The following is a 21130-nucleotide window of genomic DNA, read 5'->3' on the forward strand; positions in this document are numbered from 1 at the left end:
ACATAAACGACCTCAAAGTTCTCGCTTGTGTTTTGAAAGAAAGCCTTATTTCTTGTAGTAACAGAGCTGATATTGCCGAAAACCAAACCCAGAGTCTTATTGTAAGAGTGACTGAATTACAATGCCAGCTCAATTGCCAACCTCTAGGAGTGTCTGAAGTTAAAGTGAGGGCATTGATTAGGAGGAAATGGAATCCTGAAACTTGGGATAGGGACATTTGGGCAGATAATCAGGAAGCTATAGACACTGAGCCCCCAAACTCAGTTGAATCACTCCTGCCAATAGAACCACTCCCATCTGAAGAGATTACTCCATGTTTCTCTGCTAAACCTACCTGCCCGGAAAAACCATCAGCCCCTCCACCCCCATCTAATGAGATTAGCCCTAGCCCAGCTACCTCTAAAGAGGCCTTGCCTGAGTCATTGCCTGGGACATTACCTGAGGCTGATGCTTTATAAGACAATGCTCAGTGTTCTAAAAACAATTCCACACTACTGGATTCTGGCTTCTAGACCTATAACTAGACTTAAGTTCCAGTGAGCCCAAAAAGGTGACGTACAAAGTGTGACCCAGGAGGAGGTACACTACATTCTAGAAGAACTGCTTGAATTTTCTAATATGTACAAACAGAAACCTGGAGAATATGTATGGGAATGGCTATTAAGGGTGTAGGATAATGGTGCAAGGAACATAAAGATGAATCAGTCTGAGTTTATTGATATGGGTCCACTAAGCACAGATTCCTCATTCAATGTGTCAGCTCAAGAAGTTAGGAAAGGATCTAGTGGTTTATTTGGTTAGGTTGCTGAAGCATTGATTATGCGGTAAAAAAAAAAAAAATGCGGTAGCCTATACTAAATCAAGTTGAAGTACCAGATCTGCCTTGGTATACTGTAGAAGAAGGTATCCAAAAGCTTAGTGAAACTGGCATGCTAGAGTGGATTTATCAGGTTAGATTCACTGACCCACACATGGAGTGCCCAGAGGACATACCTTTTAGCACAACTATGAAGAATGAATTTGTGAAGGAATCTCCAGCATCCTTGAAGACTGCTGTGATTGCTATTTTATGTAAATTTGATGGGAGGAACTACAATTAATGGAATTAAGACACCTAACTACAATGGGACTAACTGGATCCCACGTAGTAGGGACCAAGTAGCTGTACTCAATCAACAGAGACAAGGTGGGCGTGGTTACAGTAATGGACAGCCAGAGTCAAAGCAATAATCAAAATAGTCTGATTCATACGGACTTATGGCATTGGCCACTTAGTCATGGTGTCCCTAGGAGTGAAATAGATAGGAAATCTACTAAATATTTACTTGATCTGTACAAATGGATGAATTCTAGGTCAGGTGAACAGCAATCTAACTCGAACAGCCAGGAAAGAGAGTCATGGTCCCTCAATCAATTCCCAGACTTGAGCAAGTTTAAAGATCCACGACCCCTTGAAGGAAGGGGAGGCTGGGTACCCTTGAGGAAGGATTCCAGTACACTGCCAAAAATTTATATTGTTAATCTCTCTCCCAGCCTTCCCCAAAGGGATCTAGAGCCATTTACGAGAGTGCCTGTTCACTGGGGAAAAGAAATAATCAGACTTTTCGGGGATTACTGGATACTGGCTCTGAACTGACACTAATTCCAGGAGACCCAAAACATCACTGTGGCCCGCCTGTCAGAGTGGGGGCATATGGAGGTCAGTTATTAATGGAGTTTTGGCTCATGTCCATCTTACAGTAGGCCCGGTAGGTCCCTGAACCCATCCTGTAGTGATTTCCCGTTTCGGGATGCATAATTGTAATAGATACACTCAGCAACTGGCAGAACCCCCCCACTGGATCCCTGACAAATGGAGTAAGGGCTATTACGGTAGGAAAAGCCAAGTGGAAGCCATTGGAATTGCCTCTACCTAGGAAAATAGTAAACCAAAAGCAATTCCTGGAGAAATTACAGAGATTACTGCCATCATCAAAGACTTGAAGGATGCAGGGGTGGTGATTTCTACCACATCCCCATTCAACTCACCTATTTGGCCTGGGCAAAAAACAGATTTTGGAGAATGACAGTGGGTTACTGAAAACTTAACCAGGTGGTAACTTCAACTACAGCTGCTGTTCTAGACGTGCTTTCATTGCTTGAGCAAATTAATAATACATCTCCTCGTACCTGGTATGTAGCTACTGATCTGGCTAATGCCTTTTTCTCCATACCTGTTTCAAAGGACCATCAAAAGTAGTTTGCCTTCAGCTGGCAAGTCCAGCAATACACCTTTAGTTGCCTACCTCAACTGGTAGGGCTACATCAACTCTCCAGCCCTATGTCATAATTTAGTCTGCAGGGACCTTGATTACCTTTCCCTTCCACAAGACCTCACACTGGTCCATTACACTGATGACATTATGCTGACTGGACCTAATAAGGAAGATGTGTCAACGACTCTGGACTTATTGGTAAAACATCTGCATGCTACAGGGTGGGAAATTAATTTCACAAAAATTTAGGCACCTTCCACCTCAGTGAAATTTCTAGGGATCCAGTGGCATGGGATCTCTCGAGATATTCCTTCTAAAGTGAAAGGTAAGTTATTACATCTGGCTGCTCCCACAACTAAAAAGGAGGCATAAGGCCTAGTGGGCCTCTTTGGATTTTGGAGGCAACATATTCCTCACTTGGGTGTGCTACTCTCACCTAATTATCAAGTGACTAGAAAAGCTGCTAGTCTTGAGTGGGGTCCAGAACAAAAGTAGGCTCTGCAACAGGTTCAGGCTGTGTTGCAAGCCGTTCTGCCACTTGGGCCATATGATACAACTGATCCAATGGTGCTTGAAGTATCAGAGGCAGATAGAGATGCTGTTTGGAGTCTTTCAGTGCCCTACTAGTGAATCACAGTGCAGACCCTTAGGATTTTGGAGCAAAGCCCTGCCATTCTCTGTAGATAACTACTCTCCTTTTGAGACACGGCTTTTGGCTTGTTACTGGGCCTTAGTAGAGACTGAATGCTTAATCTTAGGACACCAAGTCACCATGCGGCCTGAGCTGTCCATCATTAACAGAGTGTTGTCTGACCCATAGAGTCACAAAGTTGGATGTGCACAGCAGCACTCCATCATTAAATGGAAGTGGTATATACAAGATCTGGCCCGAGCAGGACCTGAAGGCAAAAGTAAGCTGCGTGAGGAAGTGGCCCAAATGCCCAAATGGGTTCCACTCCTGTCATATTACCTTCCATCTCCCAGTCTGCACCTGTGGTCTCATGGGGAGCTCCTTATGATCAGCTGACTGAAGAAGAGAAAACTCGTGCCTGGTTTACAGATGGTTCTGCACTATATGCAGGCACCACTTGTAAGTGGACAGCAGCAGCACTACAGCCTGTTTCTGGGACCTCCCTGAAGGACTGTGACGAAGGGAAATCCTCCCAATGGGCAGAACTTCAAGTAGTGCACCTGGTTGTTCACTTTGCTTGAAAGGAGAAATGGCCAGATGTACAAATGTATATGATTCACAGGCTGTGGCCAATGGTTTGGCTGGATCATCAGGGACTTGGAAGGAACGTGACTGGAAAACTGGAGACAAGGATTTATGGGGAAGAGGTATGTGGACAGACCTCTCTGAATGGGTCAAAGAAAAGAAGATATTTGTGTTTTATGTGTTTGCTCACCAAAGGGTGACCTCAGCAGAGAAGAAGTTTAGCAATCAAGCGGGTAGGATAACACATTCTGTGGAAACCAGTCATCCTCTTTCCCCAGCTACTCCTGTCATTGCTCAATGGGCTTATGCCTGAAGTGGCCATGGTGGCCAGGATGGAGGTTATGCATGGGCTCAGCAACATGGACTTCCACTCACTAAGGCTGACTTGGGTACAGCCACTGCTAAGTGCCCAGTTTGCCAGCAGCAGAGACCAACACTGAGTCCCTGATATGGCACCATTCCTCCAGGTGATCAGCCAGCAACCTGGTGGCAAGTTGATTACACTGGACCACTTCCACCATGGAAAGAGCAGCGTTTTGTCCTTACTGGAATAGACAATTACTCTGGATATGGTTTTGCCTTTCCTGCAGGCAATGCTTCTGCCGAAACTACCATCTGCGGACTTACAGAATGCTTTACCCACCATCTTGGTATCCCACACAGCATTGCTGCAGATCAAGAAACTCACTTCACAGCAAATGAAGTGTGGCAGCAGGCCCATGCTCATGGAATTCACTGGCTTTACCATGTTCCCCATCATTCTGAAGCAGCTGGCTTGACAGAATGATGGAATGGCCTCCTAAAGACATAATTACAGCACCAGCTAGGTGGTAATACCTTGCAGGGTTGGGGCGATGTTCTCCAGGAGGCTTTATATGCTCTAAACCAGCATCCACTATAAGGCCTTGTATCTCCCATAGCCAGGATTCATGGGTCCAGGAATCAGGGAGTGGAAATGGGGTGGTATCACTCACTATTACCCCTAGTGACCCACTGGCAAGTTTTTTGCTTCCTGTCCCTAAGACCTTATGCTCTGCAGTTCTAGAGGTCTTAGTTCCAAAGGGAGGAATGCTCCCACCTGGAAACACGTCACTTATTCCATTGAATTAGAAGCTAAGAATGCCACCTGGTCACTCTGGGCTGCTTATGCCTCTGGATCAACATGCAACAAAGGGAGTTACCATACTGGCTGGTGTGACTGATCCTGATGACCAAGAAGTTGTCGGACTGATATTACATAATGGAGATAAAGAAATGCATGTCTGGGATGCAGGAGATCCTTTAGGGCATCTCTTAGTACTACCATGCCCTGAGATTAAAGTCAATGGAAACCTACAGCAACCCAATTCTGACATGACTACTAATGGCCCATACCCTTCAGAAATGAAGGCTTGGGTCACCCCACCAGGCAAAGAGCCATGACCAGCTGAGATGCTTGCCGAGGGCAAAGGGAATATGGAACGGGTGGTGGAAGAAGGTAGTTCTAAATACCACTTATGGCCACGTGACCAGTTGCAGAAACAAGGACTGTAATTGTTATGAGTATTTCTTTTCTGTATGTGTGCATCAAATATTTTTGTATTCTTCACTTATAAAATATAAGATGTAAACCGGTCTAGCGCATTTTTGGTTGTATGTGTGTTTGTTTTATCATGTTAGGTGCAAGCATGACTCTATAATTGTCTTTATTCAGAGATTATGTATGGTTTAAGGAGATGTGTACAGACGCCAAGTTGATAAGGGGTGGACTGTGATGGTTAAGATTGTGTGTCAACTTGGCTGGGCCATGATTCTTAGTGTTTACATGTGATCACCCCCATGACAGGATCTGCTGTGAGTAGCCAATCAGTTGAAAGGGAGTTTCCTTGGGCATGTGGCCTGCATCCAAATATAAGCGGATATTCCGGCTTCTGTCTGCTCTGGATCCTGCAGCTGGCTCTTTCTCGTCTGACCTCTGGTTCTTGGGACTTGAGCTAGCAGCTTATCTGCCAGTCTTGGGATTCACTGATCTTCACAGCCTGTGAGCAAGAGCCCTGCTCTCCGACCTGCCGGTCTTGGGTTCACCAGCTATGTGAATCAGGGGAAGCCTCCATCCTGACCCATTTCAGCCTCTACAACCTCATGAGCCATTTCCTAGATATAAATCTCTCTCTATACATATATATTTATATGCTTACTGCTGTTACTTCTTTAGAGAACCCAGTCTAAGATAGTGCCTTAGCTAGCATGCCATCACATGCCCAGCTTTTGTCTAAATTTAAAGAATAAGCTACTAAAATCTTTAAGTGAAACCAATTAAACCAGTCAACATGGAACATTCAATCTTGCCCAATATTCTATCTGGAAATTTAAATTGGTCGTACAATTAAAATAAAAAGACAACATGTCTCAAATGCATGACAAATATGGTAATTACATAAAGGTTTACTGATACTCAGGACAATTCTACTAGGAAAAAAATAAGGCATGTGCGCTTTCAGCAGCATTGTAAATAAATGTTAAGGTTCGGACTCTACAAATGCTATTTTCTGAAGTCTGACCAATAAAATTTGGTTTTTTGAAGGAAGCTTCCATGGCCAGCAGTCCTCCTGACCTTTGTGCACAGGATCAGAGGTCACTCAGAAAAAGCGATGATGGCTAGCTCACCACGGAAAGACCAGTACTTTACCTCCCAGCTGAGCTGGTCATAAGCCAAACACTTCTGTGGCTCAGGTGTAAAGGGTTTTATTTTACCAGTTGTCCCTGGGTGGTACAAATGGTTAACGGCAGCTCCTAACCAAAAGGTTGGAAGTCTGAGTCCACCCAGAGGCAACTTGAAAGAAAGGCCTGATGTTCTACTTCCAAAAAATTAGCCACTGAAAACCCTGTTGTACTCTGACACACATGGGATTGCCACGAGTTGGAGTCAACTTGACAGCAATTGGTTTTTTATGTTATCAATCAAATCTGAGGTATGACACAAGCCCAGTGATCTTCAGCAATTCACGGCACTTGAAGACCAGTCTGCCAAGTGAAGACACAGGTGATATCACCAGTACTTCCTGTAGTGCCGATGCCCCTCTAGGACCCTTCAATCGTTACCAGCACTGGCTGTGTTTGCAGAGAAAGCCTTTGTAGCTCAACCCTCTTTCCACTATAGCCACCAAGTTAAAACCAAAAATCAAACCCGTTGGCTCTATAGTCAATTCCAACACACAGTGACCCTATAGGACAGAGTAGAACTGCCCCATAGGGTTTCCAAGGCTGTAATCTTACATAAACAGACTGTCACACCATGGAGCAGCTGGTGGGCTTGAACCACCGACCTTTTGGTTAAGTGCCAAGTGCTTAACCACTGCACCACCAGTGCTCTTTGACCACCTAGTTAGCAACATTTAAATCAAAGGAATTTAGAAATGTGTATTTAAGAGAAAAAATTACACCAGAAAAGGCTAAGTTTCTATTGTTACTGCTGAATGTTGATCTGAATGCTGACAGCAGAGCCTAGTTTAGTGGAGAGAGCGGGAGTTTGAAAGCAAGATGGGTCCAAGTCCTCGCTCCATCTAAGTAAACAACTCTAGCAACCATTCCTAATCTGTGAAAAGAAGATAATACAACAGCATCCGCTGACTGTGGCTGGGATGCAGTCTGGCACACAGGTACTCAGTTGCAAGGTACCTATTAACCATAAATCACATGTTTGTTCCCGAAAGTTTATTTTTACAGCTACACGTTTCCATCTGCTTAAAGAATGAGCCTTTCTCCTTTGTCTGAGAAATTTGCTAATTTCTTGTTCCTGATATTGCCCATTCAACCAGTTTTTAAGTCACCCTAAGCAATCATGTGTGTCCTTGGAGTTTCAAAACATTTACCTGCAAGCTGTTGTTCAGCAAATCAAAGTCACTATATCTTCTAACAATCTGTAAGAGACAAGACAGTGGTGTTATGACTCACCAAAGACCATTGCTTTTCAGATACATAACATTTCCTTATTTAATACTTACTGGCATTCTAGAGCTGAGGCGCTTGCACTAAAGGTAGTAGGATACCGAATGTGACATGTCCAGGAAACAGATCTACCAGTGCCCCAGACTTGGCTAGGCCATAGGAAACTGGTTAATGCCAGCCAACCTCACAAGACACCAACAGGTAAGTGAGAATGATGATGCAATTCGTTTTCAGAGCAAATAGCCCTTTAAATGTCTTTCTTACTATCCCGGTACCTGGAAAGATGAATTAATGATTAAAATAAAAATTAAAGAAAAAAGGTTTCCTGAGCATGGTATCAAAGCAGAAAGAGGTGGACAGTTTTGAGGCCATTCATCCTTGCCTTGAATAAAACTTCCCCCAATTGAAATCCCCCCACTCTAGAGACTAGACTACACCACCAGCAGAGCTGCCATGTTCTCCCTGAGCCCCAGTCCAGTCCACTGCACCAGATATTTCCCCTTCTCCTTCTTAATTCCTGGCAGGGAGCCTACCTTTGATTGTGCACACATTCTTTCTTAGTTATGTTGATGCCATCAGTTATGCCACAGCCAAATTCTACTAGCTTCCCAGACTGGGCAAGGAAAGTATTTTGCTTCTGAATAGCTTGACCTTAGTCTTTATAGGTGATTCTCAAATGTTAGTGCGCAGAACAATTACCTGGTAATTCCCTAAGGCCCAATCCACAGAAAATCTAACACCATCCATCAAGGATAGGGCCCAGGAACCTACATTTTCATTAAGTATCCCCGGGAATTCTAATGCAGCTGATCTAGAAAGCTGCACCAAGGGTTGATTTTTCTGGAGGACAAGGACACCGCACCTTGCTGTCGGCTCTGCTTGCCAAGTACACATCAAAAAGTTAAACAGAACAACAGAAGGAGAGTCAGGAAGAGGAGGAGGGTATGGCATGTGTGGCTAATTGTCTCCATGAACAACTGCTTCCTTTGCCACGAGACCAGAAGGACTGATGGTGCCTGGCTACCACTACAGAAGAATCTTTATAAAACGGGGAAATTACAAAACAGAATTTCAAAATCTCATGAAATTCAGGCTTTTCGGAGACATGGAGAGTATATGAACTCCTGAAACTATCACTCTGAGATAAACTTTAAAAACCTTAAACCAAAAATATCCCCTGAAGTCTTCTTAAAACCAAGCAGTAGTTTAACTTAAGTAGTAAAGAATGTCTGCCTTGAACATTATACCCTTTTAAGATCTATCTACATGGGATCAAATTGAAACAGCAACTCGAAAGATAGAAAACTTGGTGAACAGTGAGTTTCTGTTAATGGGGGAGGGACAACTTGGAAAAGGAGGGTGAGAATGGTTGTACAACTCAAACAATGTAATCAACGTCACTGAATTATACATGTAGAAATTGTTAAATTGATGTATGTTCTGCTGTGTATATTCGCAACAACAATAAACAATAAATTAAATTAATTAAAAATATATATATGGCCGTCCCTCCTAAGTGCAAAGAATTGAGAGGTAGTGCAGTGGTCAGCCACACAGGCTCACCAGAAGACACAGATTCCAGCCCTGCTGTCACCAATCTGAGCATGACCTTGGGCAAGTTACTTACCACTCAAGTGTAAAATCAGGATAATGCTACCACACAGGATTGTTTTTAAAGGGTTAAATAATTTAATGACCTCGACGCAGAACTTAACACTTAATAAATGCTCAAAACATGTTAAATATTTATAATCACTCAAACTGAAAGCAGTTGAAATTTCAGGCAAAGAAAAGACCAACTGTGGGACCACCGTGGTCAGAGACACTTAGGGTGAGAGGAAAGGCTCAAGCTGGGCTGCAAAGGACAACGTAACATTTTTGTAAGACTGGGGTAGAGGTGGGGGGAAAGAAATGGCCCCTGTACAAAATTCACCCACCCTCTGCAAAGCAACTGGGACGGGATGGACCACTAGGCCTGGGTGGGAGGTCTTTTCTCTCTGAGGCCACTACTGAGGAAAGCCGAGCCTGGGGCCCCAAGAAGACCTTTCCTGAGGGTTAGCAAGGCAACTAGCACTAGAAATTACCCACGAGTGGACTTGGGAGCCCACAAAACACAGTGGCCCAACTAGACAATATTCAGGGCACTTGTCTCATCCTTCTACCTGGTGAACTGAACTCTAACCTCTTCTACCTGAACCTTGGCTGCGGGAGAGGAGGTTTGAACTTCTAGGAGTAAAACAAGGAATTTGTACATTCTGTAGATACTCTCAGAAACCCTGGTGGCGTAGTGGTTAAGTGCTACGGCTGCTAACCAAAGGGTTGGCAGTTTGCATCCACCAGGCGCTCCTTGGAAACTCTATGGGCAAGTTCTACTCTGTCCTATAGGGTCGCTATGAGTCGCAATCAACTCGACAGCACTGGGTTTCGCTTGGTTTTGGTTTGTAGATACTCTTGGTGGCAACATCATATACGAATTTGACCAAACAACTGGGAACAGAGAAGCCTTTTATAATACATGGATTATACCTAAGAGAAGCAGGATTTATATTTATATATGTTTTGATGTTTCCAGATTTTTAGGTGCCTTAAGTCAGGTTTTTGGCCAGAAGTTTAAACATTTTTCTAGAGACAAAAAAAAAAAAAAAGAAGAAGAAGCTTACCTGCCAGCTGTTTTCTACAGAAATTCCTCTCTGTACCCGAATGATGTATTCCTGGAAAAAGAGAAGAGAAACAGCCTCAGTTGCAAAATCCCTGAATCAGAAAATCAAAAATATCAGATACAGCAGACTTCAGAGTAAGAAAATTACCAGAGACAGAGAGACATTACATAAAAATAAAAGGATAACTGTACCAAAAAGATATAGCAATACTAAACATGTATAGTATTCCAAACAAGAGAGTTGCAACATGTGAAGCAAAAAGTGATAGAACTATAGGTTGAGGGGATTGCAATCAATGTAATGAAACAATTTGTGTATAAATTATTGAAAGGGAAACTAATTTGCTCTGGAAACTTTCACATAAAGCACAATAAAATATTTAAAAAAAACTGATAGAACTGAAAGAAGAAATACACAAATCTGCAATTATAGTTCGTGACTTCAACACCTTTCTCAACCATTGACAGGATAATTAGACAGAAGCTTAGAAAGGATATAGAAGAATTCAACAATATCATCAACCAAGAGGATCTAATTGATATTTATAGAACACTGTAACCAACAACAGCACAATACATATTCTTTTAAAACACCCATGCAACATATACCAATAAAGACCATGTACTGGGCCATTAAGATAAACATCAACAAATTTAAAAGAATTGAAATCATAAAGAGTATGTTCTCTGAACATAGTGGATTAAACTAGAAATCAGTAACAGAAAGATAATAGGAAAATCCCCAAAAGAGTTGGAAACTAAACAACACATTTTTAAATAATCCATAGATAAAAGAGGAAGTTTCGAGGGAAAGAAAAAAATACACTGAACTGCATGAAAATAAAAACAGAAAATAATTGAAAGGGCAAATGTTTTGTTATACACATACACTTACTGCAATTTAAAAATGTATATATTTAATATAACACAATTTGTGGAACACAGCTAAAGCCGTGCTGAGAGGGAAATTTATAGCACTGAATGCTTACATCAGAAAAGAGGAAAAGTTTCAAATCAAAAGTCTAAGTGTCCAAGAACCTAGAAAAGTCTTACAGAGCATAATAAAGCAAAGGAAGCTAAAGGAAGGAAATAATAAAGAGCTAGAATCAATAAAATAAAAAGTGAAAGAGAAAATCAACGAAACAAAAAGCTGAAAGAAGATCAGTAAAATCGATAAACCTCTAGCCAAACTGACCAAGAAAAAGAAAAGGGATGAACTACTAATTTCAGAATGAAACAGATATCAGTACCAACCCTGCAGATACCAAAAGGATAATAAGAGAATGCTATAAACAGTTCCACACATAAATTTGACAACTTACATGAAATGGGCCAATTCCTCAAAAACACAAAGTAGCACAACTCAGTCAATATGAAATAGATAATTTTAATATCTCTACAACTACTAAGGAAATTAAATTTAAATTTAAAATCTCCCCAGAAGGAAATCTCTAGGCGAGATGATTTTACTGGGGAATTCTACCAAGTGTTTAAAGAATTAATACCAATTCTATACAAACTCTTCCAGAAAATAGAAGAGGAAGAAACATTTTCTAATTCACTTGATGAAGCCACTACTACCCTGACCACAACCAGACAAAAAAGAAAACAGACTAATGTTCCTCATGAATATAAGCTTAAAAATTCTTACCAAAACATTAGCAAACAAAATTTAGCAACATATAAAAAGAATTATACACCATGATCAAGTAGGGTTTATTTAAGGGATGTAAGACTGGTTAATGATCCTAAAATCAATTAATGTAATTCACTATGTTAACAGGCTAAAGAAGAAAAGTCACATGATCATATCAATTGATGCAGAAAAATCATCTGACAAAACTCAACACTGCAGTGCACTGAATTACTTAATACCGCCCTTCTAGTCATGCATGGTCTTAAGACTCCCACGAAATGACTGGGTGGGACTATGCAAATAAGGTGCTTGTGGCCCACCAAGGGGATTGGACAGCATTGCTAATGATGTAAATAATGTGCATGGAACCCCAAGGAGATCAGTCAGTTTTGCCATCCTGCTAGGCTTAAAATGAGCCATCCCAGAGGTGGGAAGAGGGGACCCCAATACCATCAAGAAAGAAGAGCCAGAGGTGGAGCACATTCTTTGGAAAGTGCAAGACTGTGAGAAGTGGTGACAACTGCAGCACAAAAACAGCAGCAGCAGAACCAGGGGACTGGCACTAGATGGCACAGTGGGCTTTCTGGCCCACAGAGTAAGGCAGCTACAGTGGGCATGCCGACCCATGAAACGAGAGAGCCAAGCACCGTTAGGCAGGAGATTTGCTGGCAGAGTGGGGTACCTCCGGGCACTTGGTGGAGCAAGGCCTGCTGAACCCCAAGCTAGGCTCACCAACCCAAGGAACAAGAGAGCTGACTGCCTTTGGGCCGAGGCTTATTGGTAGAGCAGGGTGTCTCCAGGCACTTATTGGCAGAGCTAAAGAGCTTTGCAACACTTGCCTGAGCAGGGCAGAGGCCAGGCCAAGGGCCAAGAAGCCAAGAGTTGAGAAGCCAAGGGCCAAGAGGTCAAGGGCCAGGGAAAGGCTTGCATGCAGGCACAGCCAAGAAGAAACTGTCCTGACCAAAGAACTGTATCCAGCACTTTGAACAGCTTTAAACAAATACGATCATGGCCAACGGAGTGAAACCAGAACAGTCTAGAACTTTTAAAATCTGGGAGATTCGGGACCATAAAAAAATTACAGGTCAAAGCCCTGGAATGGGAGACGTGGAAGAGGAGCAGTGAGCCCTTTCAGGCGCCTGATGTGTGAGGCTGCAATTCCAGGGCTGAGAGCAGCACGCATTCAAAGCAGGATGGCTGGCCGCCATCTTTGAGTGGGGCACCACTGTTTCCAACTCTCCACAAAATCCGACGGGCAAGAGATTTGGTTGCTGCATAACACATAAGCTGTCCTTGCTTTCTAAGAAGGAAATTCAGTTTCTTGCAGGGCTTTGGGCCATAATTTTTCCCATTCTGGTTATGGTTCCAGTCAAAAATTCGAGTCTTTTCCAGTGTTGTTTCCTCGGCCATGATTGAACTGGGAAGAACCTCACTGTATCCTGAGTTGTGCATGATCCTGAATTGTAAAATGTTACTTCCCTAATAAACCCCACAACTGTGAGTATGGTCTGTTGTAGTTCTGTGTTGCCATTGCAATAAATTTTCAAATCCAGCAGAGGAGTAGAGAGTGCCACAGGAGGGACAGCTGGTGTTGGACTGGTAAAATGGTTGGAGAGAGGAGGTATGTCTGACCTCCACTTCATAGGAATCAGCTTTGGGCTGATGCTGTTGATGATCATGACTCTCCTCCCACTCGTGAAGTTAGACAAAGAGGTCTGATGACACCCCCATGCCATTTTTACAAATACCCAGTCATAAGAACTCTCAGAAAAATGATAATAAAGGGAAATTTCCTCAACTTGACAAAACCACCTCAAAAAGGTCCTACAGTTAACATACTTAATGGTGAAAGACTTAGTATTTTCGCCTAAGATAAAGAACAAAGCAAGGATGTCCAAATAAACTATGGATACACACAACAACTTGGATGAATCTCCAGAAAATTATACTGGGTGAAAAACCCAATCCCCAAAACCCCAGAGTCAATGCATGATTGTATTGATCTAACATCCTTAAAATGACAAAACTAGAGCGATGGAGAGCAGATTAGTGGTTGCCAGGAGTTAAGGCTGGGGTGGTGGGGTGGGGGCAGGAGGGAAGTAGGTATGGCTAGAAAAGAGAAGCATGAGGGATCCTTGTGTTGATGAAAATGTTGTCTTCACTGTATCAAAGTCAATATCCTGGTTGTGATATTGTACTATAGTTTTGCAAGGTGTTACCACTGGAGGAAACTGGGTAAAGGGTACATGGGATCACTCTGTATTATTTCCTCTAACTGCATGGGACTATACAATTATCTCAAAATAAAAAGTTTAGTTTTAAAAAAAAATAAGCAAAAGGCAGACATTCAAAATTAAGTGAGACAGCAGTCAAAAGACTGAGATTCATGACTTCTAAGTGTTCCAAGTTTGCATTTTAGCCACACAGCCAGCTATAAAGGGCTATGGTTAAGAAAACAAGTGAAAAGATGGAAGAGATGTACATTGATGGCATTTCCCAAAGAAACTGAGTCCAGCAACCCCCAAACCTGCCCGATCATAAAAATCATCCAGGAAGTGTTGAAAATACACATTCCCAGGCCTTGAACCAGACTTGCTGAAACAGAATCTCTAGGACAGAGACTTAGGAATGAGAAGTTTTAACTGCCTCCCCAGCTAATTCTTAAGAATAAGTAAGCAAGAAACACAGACCTACTCCAACCCTCTGCTTATACACACAGGGAGTTAGGAGTGAAGGTATGGATTAGATCACATAAAGACTATTAACGCTTCTTCCTCGAATACTCAGAATTGTTTTAACATGGTTGTATGGTATGATTCAGGCATTACCCATAGTTACTACTCAACAAATGCTTATCAACAACAAAAAAAAAAAAATTTTTTTTTTTTTAAACGTGGTACTCAACAAATCCTTTCTACTGAATCAATTCCACTGAATTAAATAGGTTATTTAGTAAATAAAGACAAATAAGCATCGTTAACCTGGTAACTGGGTTTTAAAATAGACCTTATTAAACTATCACTCATTTCCATCCATACCATTCTCTTCATTTAGCAAAGACAGATAAAGTCCACAAAAGCAAGAACTTTCGCCTCCTTCTGGAACATTTTAAGGATGTTCATTCAACACCATTTACTTAATTATTATGAACTGACATCAACTATGTGCCTGGTACCATGCTTAGCTGGTTTCGTACGGGGTTATAAAGTAATATTTCAAAACTGATTTGGGTAATGTGGCAAATTTCCTAAGCAGTATGCTAATGCAATTATTTCTGAACACACAAAAATAAAACACTAATAATATCTGAAATTCTTCTATGTGAGGATCAACCCTTTAGCTTTGAAATCTCCTCCTCTCGGGACTGTGATAACACTGCCAAATTTTCTGGGTTTTTACATTCTTATAAACCCAAACCATACCCACTGCCCTAGAATCAACTCTGACTCAGCAACCCTACAGGATAGAGTAGAACTGCCCCATGGGGTTTCCAAGAAGCAACTGGTGGATTTGAACTGCCAACCTCTGGTTGCCAGCTGAGCTCTTAACCACTGCACTGCCAGGGCTCCTTACATTCTTACAGTAGAGGCGAAAACTGCACATACGGTTGAAGTAATTACAAACAACTACCCACGGGCAATTTTTTTTTATATCTAAGGTAGCGGAAAATGTTAATTCTCAAAAATCACTTTGAGCATCCATTGTTTCACCTTGATTTGTCAGGGGAATAGTATTATTCTTTAAAAGTTGCAGCTCAATGTTAGACACACTGTAGGTGCCAAGTAGATATTTGCTGGCCTACTTTACATACTTGGAATTTAAAGTGTGGACGTGTTTTTTTGCAAAAACGCTGCTGGCAATTGTAAACATCTATTAAGCACCTATGATGTCCCGAGATCTCTGTGCTTCATTCACGCTGGGGATAGAACCTTGAACAAGAAAGGTACATAGTCTGACCAAAAAAGGCACACTACTCCACCCTACCCTATGCAGACATAACAGTTTAGAATGTCTTCACTCAGCTATGAAAGGGCACACGATAAATGTTTGGCAACGGCATTTGGCAGGAGGAAAGCAGTAGCTACAAAATAGTACCTGGGGCCTGATGTCAAGCTGTGATGTCCCAAAATGATATCCTAATGGATGTTTCTGCCAAGGTACTTTTTATATTTAGGTCAATGTTCTCCACGGGCGTTTTTGCCCTCTTGGAAACACTGGGCAAGTTCTGGAGACATTTCTGGTAGTCACAGCTGGGGGATTCTACCGGTATCTAGTGGGTAGAGGCCAAAGATGTTGCTCAACAGGCTAGCCCCCCATCACAAAGAATTATCTGGCCCAAACTGCCAACAGTGCCACAGTTGAGAAACCCTGGCTTATGTACATCAAGCATAGCAGGTCACCCCAGTCCATGGAGGCTTAGGGATGTTGGGTGGTGGTGGTAATTATTTCTGTTGTCATCTGCCCTTGGCCTTGGTCCACTTAACCCACAGGCAACACCATTCACAACGTGGGAGTGTGTCCACCTGATGGGTGCCCTTAGTTACTAGTGGCTTCAAAGCACCATTCTTTGTGTTTCCCCTGGGAAAGGACCCTGTACAGGCCAGGCACGTGAGGGAGTGTTCAAGAATAAGCCTCCAGTGTAACCTCAATATCCCATCTGTCATGTGGTCACAGATACAGGAAAAGAATGGGAGACAGGTAAGGTGATTTTGCTCAGAAATATTTTTATTTCACTTCAATGGGGCTATAAAAAACAGAATTTTTTTAAGTTTCCCGGATACCACCATCCAGCCTGACCAAAAGGAAATACTGTCACCTCAAATCACTTCTGACAGAGGAGTTCCAATGCTGTAAGCTAAAAAACATAGCATGGCTGCCTACTATTGCCACCAGGCTGTAGCCTTTATTAAAGCAAAGAGAATGGTGCCCTGGAGACTAGTAGAAACCCACATTTGAAGTCAGGCCTCCCACCTCCTGAGCTGCAGTCAGCAGCCTGGGACTGTTTGGAGAATCAATCCCATCTTTACCACCCTCTGATGTGGAAGAGAGCCCACAGTGGGTATAAAGGCACCAATAAACCACCAAGGCCCATCAGGCACGGAAGGGAAAGCTAAGAGCCCTGCAGGGCAGCCCTGAGTCATCTATGCACGCCATCAAACCCTACCATCTGCTGCCACTTCCCCAAAGGGCCTTCTTCCTTTCTGCTCCTCCTCTCGACACTACACCCCTTATTTTGGCAGCCCAGGATGGCTGCCGGGCCAAGCTCTAGCATGTGGGTATTTTAGCAACTCAGTATGGTCTGTTGATGGAGTTCTTCAAATCGGAAACATCTCAGGACCATATGATTTCTGACTTAAATGAAGGAAGAGGAGAGAGACATGACGTAAAATGAGCACTGACCAAGGGCCAGGAACCATGCTAAGCCCCATACCCAGCACTTCTCGTTCAGTCCTCACAGCTGCTCTCGGAGGTAGGTGATCTTGGCTCAGCAAGGCCCAAGGCCACATAGGGAGGAAGAGGTGGGCTGAAAAGGGACTTGGAACCCAGGTCCCTGTTGACTTCCAAGACCTTCCAACCTGCCAGGGATGGCTGGTGGCCCTCAGTGGCCTGGGAAACTCTGAGGCCCAAGTCTTTCTGCAGTCCTGAAAGTTGGGAGTCCTCCCTAGTGCATGGAACTCTAGTTTATCTCCAAGGAGTAGAGACCTATCGACTCCTGTCTTGGCAGGGATGCAGGGGTGGACAGACTATCACTTCCATGGCTGCCAACTAACGCTGCCAACATACACCATTTTCCAAGTAAGCATCCCACTGGCATTTTGTATTTTCCGAGTTTCCAAAATATTTAGGATTTCACTGCCCAGTAGCTGGTGCTCAAAGATGCCTTGATTTGATGAGGTTTTAGAAAAAATAAGGAAGAAAACTTATTTTGAATCCATCTGGCCCCAAATTATTTTAGTGAGATTACAAACGCAGACCACTTCAAAGAAATGTGTTAAAGAAGCTAAAGCCAAAACCTAAACATTCAAACCAGTCTAACCCACTAATTCTCTCCTCCCTTTGGGCACAGCTGTCAGATTTACTCTGAGACTCAAAGTACAGAAAGACCAGTGAGCCTGTCCTGAGGGCATTTTGCAGATACACGTCCAAGTTTCCACTTCTCTACCTCTAAAGTGGAGCCTGAGAAGCGTAGTGGTTAAGAGCTCAAGAGCTCGGCTGCTAACTAAAACGTTCGCAGTTTGAATCCAGTCACTCCTTGGAAACCCTACGAGGCAGCTCTACTCTGTCCTATAGGGTCGCTATGAGTTGGAGTAAACTTAATGGCAACAGGTTTGGTATCTCTAAAGCCGAGGGAACCCTGCTGCATTCTAGAATCTCTAGGGAACTTAAAAAATATACATATATGCTTGGTCTCTACCTCCCAGTGGTTCAGATTTAATTTGTTTGGGCTGCGGCACAGACAGGCATTAGTATTTTTTAAAAGTCTCCGGGTAGTTCTAATGTGCAGCCAGGGCTGAGAACCGCAATTCTAAAGGTATAAATCAAACCACGGTTACCTCTCAAAGAGACAGGAAACAGTTCCACACCACAAAAATAAAAAAATAAACCCACATAAGAGGAAGGAGTCAAATGCACCAAGCACCCAGCAAACCTCACGGCCCCCTCCACTGCGCCACCCCCAGCCTCAGTAAGGCCTCGGCTCCACTGTCTTCCTGAGCACAGTATGTACTCACCTCAGCCCTCTAGGGTCCCTACCTGGGCCCTGTCAGCTTCCTCAGGCACCACTCACACCATCTTCCAGTGGACATTTGGGGCAAGCAGGGAAGAACCATTACCCCACAGGACAGCTGGGGAAAACGAGTCCTTGAAAGGATAGAAAGTGGTGGGCCTGGGACAGGAGGGCAGGCTTGATTGTCCAGTGCCCATGAGCCATGTTACCCTCTGGGTTCATTCTCAAGCCCACTTCTCTCCTGGTACTTTCCCTTCATGAGAATGTCCTCAGAGCATGATCAAAATTGACTTGCGGGACATCCAACACCACGCTACCTCCCCGCTCAGGAACCTTCCAGGGCTCTCCACTGGCCAGAGGGTGAAATCCAAACTTCTTAGCATTCATCCACCACTTGATCCAACCCTTTCTACTCAAACTCTCCTCTCCTCCAGTCGGAGGCCCTGTGTTGTGCAAATGGTTAACATGCTTGGCTGCTAACGGAAAGGCTAGAGGTTCAAGTCCACCCAGAGGTGCCTCAGACGAAAGGTCTGACAATCTACTTATGAAAAATCAGCCACTGAAAGCCCTACAGGGTGGTTCTACTCTGAACCCATGGGATCACCGTGAGTCGGAAGTGACACTACAACAACTGGTTTTCTACTCCAGTAGGGCTCTTTGTATCCTAGGAACACCCCTTACTCCCTCCCCTAACTTTGCTGTTCGACCTTTTTAAAATTTGGGAAGCTAAGCTTTCTAATCAGGTTACTGCTATTTTTGTCCCCTGTGTATGTTTAGGGAGTGAAGTTTCTCCAATTGGATTGAGTTCTTCAATTCTCCAATTGGATGAAGTTCTTCATACATTTCTTGGTATCCAAATAGCACCCAGCACAGTATCAGGCTGAGGGCGGAAGCACAGCAAACACTGGCTGACAGATATTTGTCGACTCACTGCTTGCTCCTTTGGGGAGCAATGTTGCTCTTTTTCATATGCGCCGAAACCCAGGTAAAGTCAAATACCACTCTCAAGAAAATCTCCACGGGAGTATGGCCCCCAACACCGTTTTAACTCAGTACTGAAGACACTCCTGAGGTTCACCATTCAGCCAAAGGTTAGGCAGGTCTATAGGGCCAACAACAACACACATAAGTCACGTGCTCCGTACTTCTGTCACGTATACAAGACTAATGGACACACCAGCCCAAAAGCAAAGAAGAGAGGTCAGGAAGGGACAGGAAAACTGGATGAAGAGAAACTGGAAACCCAGTGGGGCGGGGTAGAAGTGGAGTGTTGACACACCACGGGGTTGGCAACCAATGTCACCAAACAATTGTGTATTAACTATTTAATGAGAAACGAATTTGCTCTGTGAACTTTCACCTAAAGCACAATTAAAAAAAAAAGAAAATCTCCACGAGCTCTCCCAAGCCCTTAGACTTAGCGTTCCTTTGGAAGAATCTATATTCACACCACGGGGTCACAGAGCACAGCGGCCGCAGCTCCCTGGAGGACAGCAAGTCACTGCAGGCTTCCTGCTCGGCTCGCTCAGAATTAACGACTAGTTGTTGCTCTGATAATTTTTCAGTATTTCCGTTATTTCACCAGCAGATTTTTCAATGCAGAAAGCCCTGTGTTTTGTTTTGTTTTGTTTTTTCATTTTAAAAGCCATCTGAAGAATCTCAGTATCTCAACTTGAATTGTGACAGGTGAGTGAAGCCAAGTGTATCTCCTTCTGAAATGAAATTTATTTTAAAATCTAACTGACTGAACCACAGAACTGTGTACGTCAGCCTTATGCAAAACGAACTCTGCATTTTCTACTCTGTATTCACCTCAGAGACCAGGAACAGGTGGCAAACATCCTTTGATGTCTGCCGTGAGATGCACCTGCTTCTCCCCGACTCCCAGCCTCTGAAGTCCTGGCCCTCCTCAGAGACAGTGTTTCCTCTTCTGCCAGGACAGCTGGTCTCCAGGCCGACTTCTAAGATAGCCGATGTTCCAACTAGCAGAAATGCTGCAAAGCTGCACTCAAAAATCCTTTGACCTCAGACATGACGATAGAACAAGCATGCTGCATTTTAAACACCCAGTCCCGTGGCATTCCACAGTACACTGGCCCTTAAATGATGCCAACGCAAATGCCCCAGGCTGCTAAAGTGGGAACCCAGGAATTCCACCTTATATCAGTGCAAATAAACAAACTCAAAAACCTGGGGCTCAGTTGAATAGTAATCAATGAAACATACCCTTCCCTCATTCAATAATCCTCATGTTTCATAGGGTCAATGTCCTAAAAGAGAAATCCATGGACTGAACAGAATCTCACAGGACTCCCACTGCAATAGTTACTGACCAGAAAAGAGAATTGAACACACAAACTCTGATCTGTTTGGAAATAATGATTTTTATGTCAACTCTGGCATCTAACTTGGTATCCTCATCCCTCACCACCTTGGATGGTACCTATGTGAGGACCGGCTGACAACTAAGTGTACTCCCTTCTGGGGCCACTTCTGGTCTACCTACCCCCCTTTCCACTGCCCCAGAGGACAGGCCACTTGGGAGTCCTTCTGGAGCCTGAGAAGGAGCTAGTCACTGGGTGAGATCAGCCACAATGTGCAACCCCTTCCCCACATACTGTAACCACAAGTCCCCAGGGGAAAGGGCACTGGCCTTCAAGTCACTGAAACCAGGCTTCAAAGCCCAGCTGCCACTTACTAGTTTTGTGCC

At 43.5% G+C, this 21130-nt stretch overlaps 1 protein-coding gene across 14 annotated transcripts in view; it reads right to left on the reverse strand.

The window, feature by feature from the left end:
• The window catches only part of PXK (PX domain containing serine/threonine kinase like), an 86461-nt gene that overhangs the window by 53768 nt on the left and 11563 nt on the right, over positions 1-21130 (reverse strand). For 13 of the 14 annotated variants that reach the window (XM_064274308.1, XM_010589707.3, XM_064274319.1 and 10 more), the window contains exons 2-3: positions 10059-10109; positions 7323-7370 (exon numbers count right to left, since the gene is read on the reverse strand). In XM_064274308.1, coding sequence (XP_064130378.1) covers positions 7323-7370; positions 10059-10109 — 99 coding nt within the window. Of the gene's footprint in view, positions 1-7322; positions 7371-7454; positions 7657-10058; positions 10110-21130 lie in introns of those variants that run through there. The other variant, XM_064274309.1, reaches the window with a different exon arrangement.

This window comes from Loxodonta africana, chromosome 22, assembly GCF_030014295.1.
Source record: "Loxodonta africana isolate mLoxAfr1 chromosome 22, mLoxAfr1.hap2, whole genome shotgun sequence".
Lineage (NCBI taxonomy): Eukaryota > Metazoa > Chordata > Mammalia > Proboscidea > Elephantidae > Loxodonta > Loxodonta africana.